Consider the following 18,428-nt stretch of genomic DNA (forward strand, 5'->3'; position numbering starts at 1 on the left):
CAGTATTATTTGCATTTTTCAAACTCATCCTCATCTAAAAGGAATGGAATCTGCTTTCAAATGGGAACTGGGTATCTCTCCATCCAGGGTTCTCCAGAAAATACCATATTGTGAGACTAGTAAGAATTACAAGTGTTGGCAGTGTGGGGTTAGGCATAGAAAAACATCCAGTTAGCTGTCTGAGTCTCTGCCCAGTCTCAGATGGCACATGGATCCATTTGCTTGTAGCTACTGTATGCTATTTTTTCATTGTGTTTTGATTTTTGTTTAGTTCAATTACAGTGTGTTTGCCCTGTAAGGATACACAGTTCTCTCTAATGGACAGCTTATTGCAGCTCTTCATCTTCTATTTGCTATTTTCTGTGGTGGCTAACATTGCTTTTTCTTGGCAGTACCTGGAATGATTTCTCTAAGTGCAGTTGTTGGAGACAATTTGCAGCAGGTGGCATGGTGCCTGGTTGTGACACAGCCCAGTTTCTTCATTGTCATTTCAAGGATTTTATTCTCCCCTCAATATCTTAAAAAGGAATGTTATTCATAAATGATAAACAAGGAAATACTTAAGAAAAATATTATTAGTTAATATATGTTAAAACTCTTTTCAATGAGAATTGTTCTTTGGAAATAGTGAGTACAGAATTCATACCCTTGAAAAAAAGAAAGCCATTTAAAATCTGTCCTAAGGAAGGATTTTCCAACAGTAAGACTGTGCCCTTTTTCTTCTCAGAATGACATTAAATCATATAGCACATCACTTCTGTGACAAAATGAAGAACCTGGGACCACTGTGAGGATTTGTATCTGTTACACCTGTCTACACAGTTTACTAAAGGTTTTAAGACCATTTAAAGTTTTCCTTTGCCCAGCTGGGATAGTCACAATGGCAGAATACAGTAATTTGTTCTCTATTTTTAGTGATTGAAGAAAAGAAATCTTGCTTACAAGGAGGAACACTTCCTCCAAAAAAGTCTCTGTAGACAGTTAGTATCTACTTTAGACCACTATGATTAAAATTTGTATATTTAATGAAGATATTTAAAGAAATATTTTGTTTCATCTAAATGGGCAGTTTTACTGTTTTGAAAAGACATGGTATAAAATTAAATGATCTGATACTCCTATTAGCATATTATAAACCATGTAATAAGATCCAGAGAACAGTGCAATAACAACTTGTTAGTCATGCAGAAGACTTCTAGGTGGAATGTACATGCAGTACTACGTTTGATGGCATGTTTTAGTATTTATGAAGAACCATTCAATATAGATTATTTTAAATGTAATTGCTCAGTAGAGCATTTTGAAGGCAGTCTCCAGTCAGTAATTTAATGCAAAAATGTATCAGTCAGTTCCAAGCAGGTTTCAAATTATGTTAGGTTTGGATTTCTGAGTTTCTTTGGATTATTTCTTAGCTCATTCTTATGGAAAATATTTTCTTTGGTATCTCTGTTAGACTGTCTTGCAGTAAATGGATTGTGTCTTGGGTTTATTTGATTTGTAGCAGAGACATCCACAGTTCTGTAAACCAGATGTTGTTTTCAGTTTTCAGAAGGAGTTCTCATTTGAAGATAAAGAAGAACTTGCAAACAGCACAAAGGATATTGATGCTAATCTCTTAGCAGTACTTCCGAAAGGTAGGTAAGGGAGACATATTATAAACACAAGTGGTAATTTAACAGCATGTGAAGTTTAGTCTGTGCAAGTACAAGGCACAGTTAAAATCACTTAGGTGCAGATGTTTTGTAAATGAGTTTTCCCTGTGAAGTATGCATGAAGGATGAAACAGGATGAACCACAATGCTCTTTTACGAGACCTTGCTACCTCCCTGCTTCATAAAGTTCACCTTTGTTTACCTGGTTTCAGTAGGTTAGTAGTTGAAATTCAAAACTTCAGTTAGATTGTACAGTTAGGTTAATCCTGAGTTCAGAAGTATTAACTTGATTTGTTAAGAGTCACAGCTCTTTCCAGGCCCCTTTGGTGGTTGGTAGAGTCACTGTGCTTGCATGACCAACTGACTGCACTTGAATTTTTGTCTTGCATGCTAAAGGGCCTGCAGTACATATATGTGGGGGGGGGGGGGGGGGGGGCTAGGGTTTTTTTTCCAAAATTCTATTATAGTCTGAATAATTTCTGAAGAAAGCAGCAGTTGCATCTTTATCGTTTGACACAGTTGAGGTGGAGGCAAGAATTAATTGGCTTGAATTATTCAGAAAAAAATCACAACATGCTTGACCCATAAAGGGTCATTTGACTGAAAAACTATGTGCAACTAGCACAAAGATGTTCCCTTCATTCAAGGATGTTGTGGACCTGAGAACTTTGGTTAAAATTGTGTGTGTTCTGGTGATATTTACTCTTTTCAGACAAGCTACAAGGCTAAATGCACTAATCCCAACATAAAGGAACTGACTTGCTCTTTTAATGTCATTCATTGCAGAGTTCCTTTAGAAAGGAGCACTTCTTCCAGCATAATATTTAAGTGCTATTTAAGTGACATGCTTGCTTTTAAATGTAATCATTACAGATGTTCAGAAAGAAACATTGTTGGCAATGGTAGACTTTTCCATTGTGTTAATTTTCCTCAAAATGAAAATATATGTACCTGTGTTGCAATGGTTATTTACCATCTCTGAGAAATTAATTCTCTGGCAGGTAACCTTTTGATCCTGTCTGTCCAGGCTTCACAAATGTACGTGCTCCCCCTCTATTATGAACTTTTGGAAGGCTTAAATGAGTTTTTACAGGTTCTGTATTGTAAAAAGAAAACTGCTGTCACATGGCTGCAACTTCATTCACATGTCCCCTCTGCAGCTGTCAAAGAGGGCTTTCAGCATAAACATGCTTATATTCTGTAGCATGTTTCTGAAAGATTTCTATGAATATATATTTCTATAAGAAATCTTTCACCTTAATTTAAGAAGTTTTAAAATATAAGGTGCGCTCCAAATGTACTTTTTGTTTTTCATTCTGGGACAACACAGGGAACAATACTGTTTTTCCCAAATAATGGTATTCTAAAGTAAATTTTGTTTCAAAAGTCTACAGTTATCAAAATTAAGATGCCTCTTGACAATTTACCTTAGAGGATATCCTGCCATAGCATCCTGCTCAACATCCTAAAATAAAGCCTCAAGTTCAGAGCTGTTTCTGAACTGTGGCTGTTCTTCCTCTTGCCCTTAACTGACCAATGGTGCTTACAAAGTATGTTGGCATCAAGTAATCTAGATAAGGGAGCTTTTACTGTGAAATTAATTATTTTAAGCTTCTTAGTGTTTTCTTGTGTGCTGAATCAGATTTTTGTGTTACCTTTTAGGTAGAAGTGTTGCTATTCTTTAGCGCTCCCATTGTGTTGTTTGTGATGGTCACGTGGGAAAACATCCCATGAACTGATGGAAATTGGCACCAATATATTCAAATTGCAAACTAAAAAGGACAAACCTGGTCACCTAAGTTTGCAAGGGCCAACCAGTGTCCTTGGGAGTGAAGTGTTTCCAACTGGCTTTCATGTTATGAAGTAAAATATTTTATTTGTCAAAAAGAAACCACTAGAGTAGAAGATTTTCTGCATTTTATCTTCTTTTGGGTTTGCTTTTTTTGTGCTTCTTTTCCCCACCTCATCAAAAGAAGAATATTTCTGGAACTACTTTCACAAAAAAACTCTGCAGATGTTGGCCAACCTAGCTGAAATTACTTCTGTAATCTCAATCTTGGAAAAAGTGTAAGGCAGCATAGAGTAGTCCCATGCTATTTTTGTCCCATGTTGTTTGGGAAGGTGTTGGGAGACATTTTTCATGAGACCAGTGCTCTGGTCTTTTTAGGACTGCAAAGTGGTAGTAGAATCTCTGGAACTTCAGCTAGCATGTAGCAAGAGAGTGTTGAGCTAATACTTTGGGAGTTCTTTGGGTGTTCCACATTTCTTGTATGTGGACAACTAATAGTCAAGTTTCCTTTTCTGGGGGTGAGGGGAAAGAAGACTTTTGCTAATAAATGAAGCTGTAAAAGAGCTGTTCTCTGATGATGGTTTTGGTGACTGCATAAATTGGTGACTAGGGGAAAAAAAGGATCAGGACTTGGATGGAATGTGGTTTTACTAACTCTGAGCTCTAGAGGCCTTTGACTTGTCTGAAGACAGACAATTATGGGTTTTCTTTTGACAATGTTATGTATACATAGCCAACAGATAGAACAGAAAAACTATAATAGTTAGTGGAACATAATTAAACAGAAGTAGATTTGGGGAGGTGAGAGCAAAACGTTTCTGAGAAATCATTTCCTTTGGTGTGGATCTGAAATGTAGGCTGGTTTCAAATGGGTAAGTTCTCTGTTCCACTGCTACCACAGCTTGAGTAGACAGGGCAACTGTGGAAAAGTCTGTGAAAACACAGCATAAGGGCTCATCTTTGCTTTGGTGTTGGTTCAGGATCAGAATGTGTTCATTCTTGCTGATCCCACACATTTTATCTGTAGTTCTACTTTTAGGCTTTTCAGCATGTAATGTTGATATGACATTCAATGTCAATAGTATCTATGAGGTATGAGCACTGGTAATGAGTACAGCAAACTTCCTGGATGAGTCAGCTGAGCTGGAACCCTGACCAAGCCATGCATGTTAAGTTCTTCCAGTAGACGGAAGGGAGAAAAGGTGCATCTGACCTTTAAAAGGGTGGTGTTTCAATATTGTTTATCTTCTAAGTATCTAGAGCAATGAAGTCTGGTGGCAAGAAAAAATGCTGATAGGTTTAGCTCTGCAGTGGAACAGTGTCTACTAGACACTCCTCAATCATCAGGTGTTTCTGATGGCAATCTCTGGCCAATTTAGCAGGTGTGGACTTTGGCTTGCTTTAACTTTTGGTCCCTGGGTCAACAGGGTTAGAAGCCCAGAGGTGCGTTGGTCAGAATAGGTGCACACAGCTTTCAGCACCACATGATTGCAAAGGCACAGAGGGGTGTGTGGATGTGCATGTCTGTGTGCTAGGCACACCCCCACCCCAGTCCACTGCTTCCCTTGACAGCCTGGATGGTTTCTCCTCGTGGTGGTAAGAAGTCACACCGCACTTGTTTGCGTAGCACTCACTGCTCCAGTGTGGTTTGCGCATGCACATATGTGTGTATATATAGGGACTACATCATCTGTCGTGCCTCCTCCTGGTTCACTACTATTTTGTGGACTGTGGCAGCTGTCTGCTAGCACTTAACACCAGCAAAGAGTTCAGGGGAAGAGAAGGAAAGTATGTCCAATTAAAACTAGAAGGGAAAGTTAGCAAAATAGAAAGTGATTAACCATGCAGGATATCATGAAGGTGCACAGTAATTTTCACTTCAGCATTAGTCACTGGGATTCTTGGGATTTGATCAATATAAAGGTGTGGAGGAAACTAAGGAATAGGGGACGCTGCTTCTCTTTAAACATAGTCTCTGACCTTTGAGCAGACAGGGTAAGCAGAATTTCCCTACTACCTGGTTTTGAAATGGGTTACTGGAGCATGTAAGCTTGACCTCAGCTAATCAAAATACAACTTGTCCAGTATATACTAGATCTTGAAAACCACTAGGATGGCATAGCAGATTTGGAATTAGCCTGGAAGTACTTGGAGGGGAGGACTACTTGGTGGTCACACCTATGTGCCTAATGCACTTTTGACAGCCCAACCTTAATAAACTGGGAAAACAAGAGGAAAATTCTCATTTCCTGACAAAAGCTATTTCAAACCTCTGAGCTTCAGCTGACTGTTCCTTCTTATTCTCTAAATCATTTTAGCAAGTTTTTGAAACTTATTATCCTATAAACTACATAATCTTTTTGTTTTCTCAGTTTCAGAATTAAGAAAACTCTTTGAACCAAACAACCGAGATTTTTTGGAAATGAAAAGGTAAAAGAAAAAAGTCTTTGGCCTGTAAAACAAAATACGCAGCTTGTTTTGTTACCTCCTCTTAGAAACTCTCCCCTTGAATCTTCGTGATGCCTGTTTTCATATTTTTCATATATTTTTCAGAAAAGAAAGAATAGCTAGACGCTTAGAGGGAATTGAAAATGATACACAACCTATGCTTCTACAAAACTGCCCAGGATCAGTCACACACCGTTTACTAGAGGAAGATACACCAAGATATATGCGTGCAACTGACCCATACAGCCCCCATTTAGGTAAGTAGCACATGTCACTCAGTCTTGCACTGATGAATTACTTCATGTTTGCTTCACTACCAGTTATGGAGTACCTAGAGAAGACTTCTACAGAAGAGCTGTGTCAGGTTGTTTGTTCTTTTTTAATTTGCCTTTTAAGTCTCCAGTTGCCTTATACGAGAAAGTTGATTATTCTTACTGCTTTAAAATAACTATTTGATTTGAGAAGTATTACTTATTAAAGAATTATTGCTAATACATTTTTCTTAATTGTTTGTATGTGCTTTTGGAGACCAAAGTGCAAAAATATAATGTGTCTATGCAGTCACTTTGATTTGTAAGCAAATGGGAAGCTTGTAGTTCACTCAGTTTAAGTGGTGGGTGGGGTACTTGGAGTTTTGGGAAGGACTTGCTTATATATTGTACTTTTGACAGGAAGATCAAATGAAGAGGAGGAAACTTCAGATTCTTCTGTAGAGAAACAACCCAGATCATCCAGATACCGAGCAGAAATCACAGGAGGTAATACAGAGCCCTTGTACAGTACAGCAAACATGGATGTCCAGGAACTAGAATCAAAAGCAGAGAGAATAGCTAGGTACAAGGCAGAGAGGCGGCGCCAGCTGGCAGAAAAGTATGGATTATCTCTTGATTCTGATTTGGATTCTGACTACTCATCCAGATATACACGGGCAAGGAAAGATCCCGACAGCGTGGAAAGAAAGGGAGTGAAAAGTGAAAGGCAAGATGATGAAAACAAAGACTATGGCACTCTCTATTTGTCCAGGACTGAGACGAAGGCATCAAAGAGTGTGATTTCTGATTCCAAAGAGTACTCCAGCCACGAAGATAAAGGTGACCTCTTAAATGAAAAGAGTGTTAGAAAAGCAGATGATGACAGTGCCATTAGACAGGCTTCTGACCCTTCAGCAACCTTGGATAGTTCTGTCTCCATTTCACTTTCTGGACAAGAATCTTCCTGCTATAACGAAGTGCCAATATCACCAAAGCAAACCCCCCGAGAGTCCCTCCCTTCACCAAAGCGGGCAGCCTCACCGACCCACTTGCAGAATGACCAGCCCTTGCACAGTAACAGCAGACAAAGGTAAGCATGATTTTTAATTTTTGTTTTGCTGTAGATTCCTTTATCTTAATCAGCTTCTGCATCAGTGTCTACAGTATTAATGAGAATGTATTTATTACCCTTGAAGAATGTATTTAGTTGCTTTGGATGTCTCAAGCTGGATTAGTTGGGTTTATTGTATTACAGTGTGTTTCTGATAAAGGAAGTGGATATATATTTCTTTAATTAGCTATGTCCTTGGTTTCGCTTTATATTTATAGAAGTTTTACTAAAATTAGGCCCTTTGCAGGGAGGACACAAACTAGAAATTGAAGGAGTTATGGTTCTAAATCTCCTTGCGTTTTTTAATAACCTGTTAGAGCGAGTCTTTAACCTTTTTTCTTCTATATCTTGTAATTGTTTGCTGGGAGCTTCCAAGTAGAGGCAAGCTGTATCTCAATGAAGATTTGAATATCTTCATGATTGCTTCTGCCAAAATTTAATTTTTCAGGCTTAAAAGCTGAAGAGTGCCTTGGGTCAGTTGAAATAATAGTTGATTTGTTTTCCTGATGCAAAAGTGTAAAAAACGCTTTTGAACTGTGCTAGTCAATCTTTCAGATAATGCCAGGCATATATGTGCATGAAGGGGCAGAGGAGAGAGTTAGAATTCTATGCTAAATTGTGTCAGATTTGACAAACTTACTACAGTAATAGGGTAAACAGATTCTTCCAAAAGGGAAAAACAATTAGTTTTCACTAATTTTCCATTATAATTTCACAGTGTGGTATAGAAACACTGTCAAGTTCTTACAGTGACTGAAAACAATGCATGACTAAGATATTTTTTTTAAGTATGATTTTCTCTAAGTGTGAGTCTTTAATTTCTTGGTAGGTGGATAGATAGAAAATAATAACTGTAAAAATGTAAGTTTAAATGTTGCAACTAAAAATTATGTAAATGAGAACTTAATTTTAAACATATCTGCATAATGCTGAGCAGTGTTGACTGCTCTTAAGAAACTGAGGTAACTGGTATAAACTCAACCATTTACTCTTTCAACAGAGCACAAGAGCTCTCAATTCCCAGGTGTAAGAAATCAGGAAAAGCAGGAAAGACACCAGCATGGATTATTAAAGAAGCAAATGCACAGTCAGGGAGCAGAGACAGTTGTTTTGGGAAGAATATAGGGACACTGCCCAGTTGTGTAGAGATGGGGTTAGGAAGGCCAAGGTGAAGCTGGAGCTGAACTTTGCAACGGATGCAAAGCATAGCAAGGACTTCTGCAGGTATATTAGCTGGAAATGGAAGGTCAGAGCAAAACTGGTAACAATGGACGAGGAGAAGGCCCAACTACTTTTTTGCCTCAGTCTTGAGTGGCAACCTCTCTTTCCACACCTCATGAGTGAGTGGACAGCAGGATTGTGACTGGGGAAGCAAAGTCCCTCCCACTATAAGAAAAGATCATATTTGTGATTATCTGAGGAAACTGAACAAAATTAAGTCTGTAGGACCCAGTTAGATTTATCCCAGAGTCCCAAGGGAATTGGCTGGTATATCTCCATGATATCTGAGCAGTCAGGTGAAGTCCCAAGTGACTGGAAAAAGGGAAACATTGCACCCATCTTTAAAAAGGGGAGAAAGGAGGATACTGGAAACTACTGCTCGGTCAGCCTCACCTCTGTACCTGGGAAGATCATGGAACAGATCCTCTCAGAAGCTATGCTAAGGTACATGGAGGACAGGGAGGTGATTCGAGGCAGCCAGCATGGCTTCACCAAGGCAAGTCCTGCCTGACCAACCTAGTGGCCTTCTGTGGTGGAGTGACTACATCACTGGACAAGGGAAGGGCTATGGATGTCTCTGTCCGTGCTCCTGGAAGGCCTTTGAGACAGTCCCCCACAACATCCTTCTCTGTAAATGGAAGAGATATGGACAGACTGTTCAGTAGATGAGGAATTGGTTGGACAGTTGCATCCAGGGAGCAGTGGTCAACAGCTCAGAGTCCTGATGGACAAGTGGCGTCCCTTAAGGGTCTGAATGGGGACCAGGGTTGTTTAATGTCTTCGTCAATGACACAAGGGGGTTGAGTGCACCCTTAACAACTTTGCAGATGACACCAAGCTGAGTGGTGCAGTAGACACTCCTGAAGGATGGGATATCATCCAGAGGGACGTGGACAAGCTCAAGAAGTGGGCTCATGGGAGTCTCATGAGGGGTTTGGTAAGGCCAAGTGCCAAGTCCTGCACCTGGGCTGGGGCAAGCCCCAGTACCAGTACAGGGTGGGGGTTGAAGGGATTGAGAGCAGCTCTGCCAAGAACTTTGGGGAACTGGTGAATGAGAGGCTGGACATGAGCTGGCAGTGTGCACTTGCAGCCCAGAAAGCCAAATGTGTCCTGGGCCACATCAAAAGGACCGTGTCAGCAGGTCAAGAGTGGTGATTCTGCTCTCTCTGCTACTCTGCTCTCATGACATCCCACCTGGAATACTGCATCTGTAGCTCTGTAATCCTCAGCACGGGAACGATACAGACTGTTGGAGCAAGTCTAAAGGAGAGCCACAAAAATAATCAGAAGCATGGAGCACCTCTCCTGTGCAGAAAGGCTGAGAGAGCTGGGGTTGTTCAGCTTGGAAAAGAGAAGGCTCCAGGGAGACCTGATTTCAGCCTTTCAGTGCTGCAGAAGATGATTATAAGACTGGGACAGACTTTTTAATAGGGACATTTCTCCTTTCCAATAGGACAAGGAGGAATGGTTTTAAACTAAAAGAGGGTAGATTGATACTAGATATAAAGAAGAAATTTTTTACAAGAAGGATGGTAAAGCACTGGCATAGGTTGTCTAGAGAGGAGGTGCATGCCCCATGCCTGGACGCATTCAGGGTGATGTTGGATGGGACTCTGAGCAACCTGATGTCGATGAAGATGTCTCTGCTCATTGCAGGGGGATTGGACTAAATGACCTTTAAAGGTCCCATCCAACTCAAACTATTCTGTGATTCTATGAATAAACAATAATATAATACAAATTGCTGACTGCGTTATCTCTAATTTCATATTCTTTCTGGATGAGGCTTGGGTCAATATTTGCATAAAACAAATTTCCCATAATTGCTGTCTCTCTATCTTTTGAAGGAAACCATCTGCACCCACCAAGACGTGGTGTAGTACTTAAAGCAGCTAAGAGCTTAAATTTAGGGTTTGGTCTCTTGTTTGGATACACGTGTAGGCAGTAAGTGGTACTTTAAAGGCCAAGTTGCCAAGAGTCCATTCTTTAACAGCCCTGACACCTTCAGTGACAGTGTGTGCTCAGTGGTATGATATTCAGAGATGTAAGAATAACGTCTCTGAAACTCTTGTCCCTGATCTTGAGTGGTAAAGAAGTTACTGTGTCCATGCAGTCCGTTTAAAGTTAGTGTGGTGGTCTCCTGTAAGGCTATTTGCACAAGAGAAATAAAGGCTAACTTTTTCAGGTGACTGCTGTTCTGAAGTCAGTTCCACATTCTATACAGGCTACAAAATTGGTTTTGTTAAATTTAAAGTTCCCGAGTTTAAATTGGAAAATAAATGCGTCTTGCTTTGGAATATATGTGAAAGCTTTTGTGCCTTCAGTATTAAGAAGATTTAATAATTAATCCAGTTACCTATCACTGAGAAGGTATCATTTGACATTGCCTGCATTTGGCTCCTGAAATGGCTGATTAAATTCAAAACATGGCTTGCATTCTTCTGATTGCACTCTTCAAAGGATGAATGATCAAGTACAAATAATTGCTGCTTGGGCCATGCCCACTATAAAAATGTGCCAAAGTACACATTAAGAGAGAAGGAAGTTCCCATGCTTCAAAGCAATTCCAGCTAGCAACTTCTAGTCAGCTTCTTTGAAAGGGCTTTACCTTCTATTTGGTCAGTTCCATTAGGGATTCAAAAACGTTTGGAAAAAGAGAAGGCATTTAACCGTTGGTGTTGGTCGTTGTTCTAACATAGATGTGGATTCAATGACAATGGTAGGTGAGTTCTCAAATTCAAACTTATTTCCATCAAATACACTGTTATCTTCAGAACAGTTGATTTTACCTTTTCCAACTGTTTTTCTTAAAAGACTAGCTAAGAAAAATTGAAATATATGACCTGGAGCTTGATTTGGGATTTTTATCCCAAATGGCTCTTCGGCAATGGAAAGAGCTCTTTCAGATGTAGCTATAAGAATGGAAAGCATCCTGGATGCTCGTCACCTCCAGGGAGTGAGTTTGTAAATGTTAATGTGGCAGGACAGCCTGTGCTTGCAAGGTTAAAAGTATTTGATGTGTTCTGCCGTTGCTGGGGAATTGTAGGTGAAGGTGAACATTAGGAAAGTATTTGAGAAACTGGATGTGGGATGTCTGCAAACACCCTTTCCTGCAGTGCTGCAGGACTTTTAAAAGTTCTTCTTTCTTTTTATGCTTTCAACTCCAAAATGTAAACAGAGTAAAGTCAGGCAAGACTAAATTAGGGGTCACTTTGTTTCGTTAAGTTTTTCCTTTGCCAAGTCACCCAGTGACACAGTGTGTTTAACTTGTGCTAACCAGGTGGGCATTTCTGAAGCTTTGCAATAAGGGGTTACAAGAGGAGAGAGGGGTTCTAGATGCTTCTGAGAATTTCTGAGGAAATATGATGTAGCCATGTGAATTTTTCACTTCATTAAATTCCTATTACTGCTTTGTTTTGGTCGCAGCAGTCTTTACCATTTCAAATCACAAATTAAAGGAATGGCTTTAACAACTTTTTCAGATGTCCTTACACAAACTGACCTGCAATGGCAAATGCAAAAATTAGGTTGTGTAGTTGCTTTCACTTCTCAATTTTTGGACAATGTGCACTTGGTAAAGTTACCTCTGTAGATTCTTTAACATTTAGAATACTTTGTATATGTTTGTGGGATTATATAATAGTTTCTGTCACAGTTTATCACCTTTGCATTCAATTAGTGTGCATTGCTTTTGTTTTCTAGAACAGTCCTCTGCAATTGAGTGATCAGAAATAAAAAGCAGTGGGGAGGGGAGATTGGGAGAAATAATGGGAGCATGTGCTGAGATCTCAGAAATTACCTGAAGTTCTGTTTTCTGTAGTAGTGCAGGGAAAGCAAAACCTGAATGGTTTCTTCAGAAAGATTCGGAAGGGGACACACCTTCACTTATCAGCTGGCCCTCCAGGTATCATAAAACATAGCTGTGTGGCTAACAATCAGACTACAAACCTCCCCTTTCTTTCCCTTTACTCTCTTCATTTAACACTTGCCCTTAATTTTCCTTTAACAGCAGCAAGTAAGAAAGTGGGGGTTTTTTGTGGATAAACAGCTGTTGAAACTTTTCTGAAGCGTCTGCTTTTATTCTAACCAACAACCAATTGGTGTTTTGATGAAGAAGTACAAAGGCCCCAAGCTTCTTCCACAGCTACTATCATTCTGGCTTCCACAAGATTTCATAACTTCTTACTTTATCTCATTTTGTACTCTGCAAACCAGCATATTTTTAGGCTGTACACCATTCCATCTTAGCATTCCCTACAATTAACTCCTTGAATTCCAACAGAGATGGTACAAAAGAAGTAAAAAAATAATTACATGGAAAAGTAAAACAAAATCTTGATCAGAGCGACAGGCAGCTGCTTTCTCCTGGTTTGGTAACACGTACAGTGAACCCACCATGAAAAGCTTTTCAAGAAGACTTTTTTTCATGTTCCTGATTAAAGTAATTCTTATAACCCAGTACTAACATCAGTGTGGATGTTCTGGAGAGTGCTTGGTACATGTAGTTCAAATGCTTCTTCAGACTTAACATACTTAATGTGCTTAAGCAACTTTGAGAAGTTTCCCTGATAAGTGCCTAAATCTTCAAGAAGCACTGAAATATTAGAAAGATTGGTGTTTCAAATAACTTCCGATATTCTGAATTTTTCTCTCAGATAATTTGCCCTTTTTTTCCTAAATCTTAGGTTTGTTTTTTTTTTCTTAATTATGTAAACTCCAAAACATCTGTTGGTAGCAAGCCTGGAATTGCACATACTTTGAGCTGATTGCTTACTTTCAAACAGAGAGCTAGTCTCCTAGCTTGAGTCTCTCTCTTTTCTCAGAATTAAAATAATTTTTTTATACCCATTTGGGAGGGGAGGAAGTACAGGGCTTTCATTTTTAATACTGTGTGCATTATCTCCAGACGCTTGCCCTGTAAGCTGTCTGAGCCTCGGCGAGGCTTTGAAAGTGCTTTACCTGCAGTGATAGCCCCAGAGCAAAGGCTGCCCCTGGCTGCACGTGCTTGCCTCCCACTGTGCTGCCGTGTATTCAGTTTAGAGAGGTTAAATACGAACCTTTTTTTGCATGGATGTTGCACGTGTCCAGAGGTGTTTCTAGAAAACACACTGAAGTAAGGTAACTTTTGGGAACAGTCCTGCAAGTTTTGCATGTTAGAATGTAACGAAACATTTTAAAACAGAACACCTGTTTTGGTTTTTAAATGCCTTTTTCCCTGCAAGGTCTCTGAAGAGCAACAGCCATGCCAAAGTTTTGCTTTCGGTTTTAGCATTTGCCCTTTCAACATTTTTTCTCACTTACTGAAACAGGTTACACTACATGTGACATTTCAGATGTCTTAAATGATACACAAAAACACAAGTAAACCAGTCTCTGGCAAAACATCTGACAGGCTAGATGGAGATAACATGTTTTTTCATTCCTTTCTCCAATGCAACAACATCTTGGTATGACGTAAGCTTCCCAGTGTTTAGACATCTTCAAATATCTGACTGCATACACAGCTGCCAGTAGAATTTGCAATTTCAGGCTGAACCCAACACTCTGATAATATAAAAAGCAGTTTTGATCATCTTGTTTGTTTGAGATTATGGGTATGTGCTGTTTGGCAAATGCAGTTGCAATCTCAGGAGAACATGCTGTATGTTCTCAGAGCTTGCACAGTTACCTTCTCAGGAGTCATGCATGTCCAAGGCCTGTGAATCACTTGACTGTTTTTGAGCAGTGTTACTGCTAAGACTCAGGGGGAGGAAGGGGTTGCATCATAAGATTGCTTTCTTTGATGTATTGTTTTTTATTTTACTACAGTGTTGCTTTCTGTACCCACAGTAGGTGTCTGTGTTCCTTTCCAGATTGGGTATTGCTGTTCACAGCTTTAATCCTTTTTCTTTCTTAAAGAGTAAAAGTTAGAGAGAAATTGGTGAAAGAGGAAAGTGCTCGTGGAAGCCCTGAACTTGCCACAGACACAGTATCTCAGAGAAAATCCCATCCAGTGCCAGCCCACTACATACCTCTTCAGACAGAAACGTCTGCCTTTGATAGGGTCATAAATCAGCCTGTCAGTTCCCTCCGCCAACCAATCCATGGCTATATTCAGCCTGCTGGCATTGCTCACACAGCTCAGCTGATGGCAGCAGAAGAACCAGCAAACGCCTCTGCTGGCAGCCTCCTCCCACCAGACAGTGTAAGCCTCGTAACAAAATCCTCAGCAGCCTCTGCATCAGAGAGTGAAAAGAAAGAAGCACCTGGTTATGGAGCAAAACCTGGTGAAGAAGATTCCTTGGAGGGTGAACAGGCTTCCAAAGGCAGAAGACCAATTCTGCCATCTGAGATTCGCAAGCAAGGGAAGAACCATGAAGGCCTCTTTGGAGGAGGAGAATTGGAGACCTCTGTGGGGAGCTCCTCCTTTGCAAGCAAGCCAAAAGTTAACTCAGAAGTTCAGAGAGAGCTGGAATGCAATAAGAGGCAGGCCCCCGAGCAGCAGTTTAAGACCCCTGAGAACATAGAAAGGAGTGAAGCTGTTATGTACATACAGAGCGGATCTGTACTGCAGCCTGACAAGGCAAAGGCTCCTGTTTGGAAAGTGTCAACAACAAAGCATAAGGTCCTGACTCGCTCCATGTCTGACTATACTGTGACTTCTAAGCTAGAAGCTTTTAAAAGTAAGGAGAGCATGGAAGCAAATCCACCAAATGGTGAGATTGGCATGGTTGACACAAAAGTCTCTGTTGCCCAGCTCCGTAATGTCTTTCTGGAGACTGCTAATGCCAACAAGAAAACAGAACTGTAGGTGACATTTCACTCGTATTTTCGTGTGAAACTTGCACGTCCTTGGCAAAATTACACCCACTCAACAGCAGTTGTTGTTCGGCACTTAAAGCACACAGCTTAGCTCTCACCAGTGTGTACTGGAGGCTGAGATGGTTTGAATCCCGCTTTTGTGCTTCTGCTTGCTAGTGCAGGTTGTGATGTGGGGTAGCTGGAATGTGTTCGTCTGCGCATGGTACCGGAGGAGCATGCAGAGTGATCTCTGGGGAGTTGTTGAGATGCTTACATCTATGCTTTACTTCTCTCTCCTATTTTCTTTCCTATGCGCTCTCTATCGTGCGATTTGAAAGTGAATCTCGGTTTGAGATGTCAACAGCAGGTAGTACTGTGTCTGCCAATGGGGACCGTGAAAGAGGGCCACGAAAGGCGAGGCGCTATTTTACTCCTGGTGAAAATAGAAAGACTTCTGAGAGATTTAAAACTCAACCTATAACATCAGCAGAACGAAAGGAGACAGATAGGTAGGCATGTATGTAGCTCTGTGTAGCATTCTGGTGCAGGTAGATTATTAACAAGCTTGTGAAAAGATTTGTTCATGTATTAGCATAAACATTTTGCAAGGTTATTGTTTCTCTTTAAAAACAATCAAGTATTTATTATAGTTTCTTATAAAATGAAACCCCAAACACCCCCCAACAAAACAAATCTGTTGCAAATTCCTCCCATTTGAAATAGTGAACAATGAATCATGCTAAAGTACTGTAGCTGTCTGGTTCTAATGTTAAATGCTTTTGGTTTTATATAAAGGGTCTCCTTTCCATCTAATTTGCTTTATCATTTACTCTCTTTGTAAACCACCAAAGCTACCTATTTTATGTTAAAAGAGCTGGTAGCAAATCTTAAACTTTTATTTTCTGCAAGATGAACTAGAAAGAATTTTCCTTTACTGTATTTAAGTTTGGCTGCAATTGCTTGCCTTTATGCTTTATTAAAGGATGTTCCTAAGTGGACACTGCTGAAACCTGAAAAACAGATAAATTCTCCCACTCTTAAGACTTTGAGGTCCTGCTACTTCAGATTGAATTTGAATTTCATTTTTGATGTCTTCTTTCCAGCTAACTTTTTTCTGTTTGATAATTTTTCACTAGGTCAATTTTGTGTGCAGAAATACCAGCTGCTGACGGTATGTTACTGTTTTCTAAGGAAGAAATGGGATCTAATATGTTTTATTTTGTTTCAACTGAAAAACTGTTTGGTGATGCAAACAAAATCCACTTGAAAGTATCTTTACCTATGATACAGTTGAAGTACCCCTTTTCCTTGGGCCATATCTACTACAGACTTGATTTCAAACTCATTTAAGTCCAAAAGTCTGTCTGTGGATACCAAACTTCAAATGGGAGTCAAGCGGAGAATGGCTTGAAACTTTTCAATATAGTTGGGGTTGGGTTTTTTCCTTATTTAGACAATAAATAAGCTAGTTGTTGGGAAAAAAATTAATCATTGATCAGTTTTAATCACTGGTCTAGGACTTATAATTTAAAAAAAGCCTTTAGTATAATGTGAAACTGATGTTGCTAACTTGTTTTTGGCTAAGGAAGTTGCAAAATTCAGGTTATTAAATTACAGGATTCAGTCTGCCATCTTGCTTCTCTTTCCCACATGTCACCCTTGGCAAGCCTGGCACAAATTAAGTAGGTAATCTCATGAGTAGCTATATTTAGATTTAATGCCTTATGCTATTTGAAAGCTGATATTCCTTGCAGCTCTGGGATGCTGGCTCTTGGATCTGGAGGATGCTGATTTCAGCTCCTGAGGATACCAATTTAGCCTCTGAGAAATGGGGACAAAAGGTGGTAATCAGAATGGTCAGCTAGTAGAAAATAGATGTTCAATACTGTTCATTGACCCTTAAGACAGTCCTTATTTTCTTAGTTCATGTGTTTTCATAGACTGATGCAATAAGTTTGATTATTCATAAAAGGTTGTTTTGATAGCTTGAAAGGACTTGAACTGTCCTGAAGACAAGTCTTTTGTTTGCAAATCATGTCAAGAATTTTCATTTGATGCAATACATGTAAAAACAAGTCAAGTTTACACAACTGGGTTCACAGTAAGTTTTTTGTTAAATGTGAGGAACAGCCAGCTTATTTGCTGATTTGTAATCATTCATTTTAAAAAAAACATTACTCTTAATATGAGCTTGATTCATTATGTTCAGCCTCCTTTTTTTCTCCCTTTGTGTAGATGAAGAAAAATTGGATGATCGAGCCAAACTAAGCGTAGCTGCAAAGAGACTGCTTTTTAGAGTGAGTATTACATTTTCTAAATAGAAAGCTGAATTAAACATTTCATATACAAGATGCTGAAGGAACCCAAATTGCATTAGAATGAACTATAATGCAGTTAACCAAGTCCAAGCTACATAAATTTTGGTTTTTGCTTCATTCCCTACCTACACAGTAGACCTGTTGCTCTAAAGCCTTCTTTAAGAATGTCATTTAGAGAGAAGTGTGTAGTTAGTTTTAACTCTGTGGTGCATACTGTGAAATTGCATCTGGTTCTAATTCAGAGGTGGGCATTTGGGAACTTCACTGCTCTACATTCAGGAAAGCTAAGAAGAAAGTATTGCTTCAGAACTTTTCTTCCGTAGTTTTAATTATGACATATGTCCTCTTAGGAAATGGAAAAATCATTGGAAATGAAAAATATTCCCAAACCACCTTCAAGAAGTTCGGCAGTGGAGAGAAGGCTGCGGCGTTTGCAGGACAGGTCTCACACACAGCCCATTACCAGTGAGGAGGTGGTCATCGCAGCGACGTAAGTCTTGTGCATGTGTTGGCTCTAACTCCAGCTGCTGCTTTCAAATCTGGGAATGAGCTCCATATCTGTGGTGCTTATAACTTTGTAGCAAGGAAAACATTTATTGCTAAAGGCCTTGAGAGCCACAGGGAAAGCTATATTGGAATTAATTTTTAAATGTAGAGGGACTAGTAAAGCCTAACTTGTATGAACTGTAATTTGGCAGGAAGTTTAGGAACCTGTGGATTAGGTAAATGAGATTAATCATAGCATTGTTTCATAACTCAAATGAAAAGGATAGTTTGTGCTGAGGGAAATCTGCACGATTTCTTATGGAGTGTGTATGTATTGGGGAAAACCTTTTATGCTCTGAAATCTCAAAGGTG

At 39.6% G+C, this 18,428-nt stretch overlaps 1 protein-coding gene across 18 annotated transcripts in view; it reads left to right on the forward strand.

Moving 5' to 3' along the window:
- Positions 1-18,428, forward strand: part of SVIL (supervillin) — a 130,239-nt gene that overhangs the window by 69,486 nt on the left and 42,325 nt on the right. For 10 of the 18 annotated variants that reach the window (XM_017741492.1, XM_017741481.1, XM_017741482.1 and 7 more), the window contains 10 exons: positions 1,543-1,634; positions 5,814-5,871; positions 5,995-6,146; positions 6,561-7,230; positions 12,293-12,376; positions 14,371-15,258; positions 15,591-15,761; positions 16,389-16,423; positions 17,488-17,549; positions 17,921-18,060. In XM_017741492.1, coding sequence (XP_017596981.1) covers positions 5,864-5,871; positions 5,995-6,146; positions 6,561-7,230; positions 12,293-12,376; positions 14,371-15,258; positions 15,591-15,761; positions 16,389-16,423; positions 17,488-17,549; positions 17,921-18,060 — 2,210 coding nt within the window. In that variant the 5' untranslated portion in view covers positions 1,543-1,634; positions 5,814-5,863. The remainder of the gene's footprint in view (positions 1-1,542; positions 1,635-5,813; positions 5,872-5,994; positions 6,147-6,560; positions 7,231-12,292; positions 12,377-14,370; positions 15,259-15,590; positions 15,762-16,388; positions 16,424-17,487; positions 17,550-17,920; positions 18,061-18,428) is intronic. The other 8 variants (XM_017741483.1, XM_017741497.1, XM_017741498.1 and 5 more) reach the window with 4 other exon arrangements.

Source organism: Corvus brachyrhynchos, unplaced genomic scaffold (assembly GCF_000691975.1).
Source record: "Corvus brachyrhynchos isolate BGI_N302 unplaced genomic scaffold, ASM69197v1 scaffold167, whole genome shotgun sequence".
In the NCBI taxonomy this organism is placed as follows: domain Eukaryota; kingdom Metazoa; phylum Chordata; class Aves; order Passeriformes; family Corvidae; genus Corvus; species Corvus brachyrhynchos.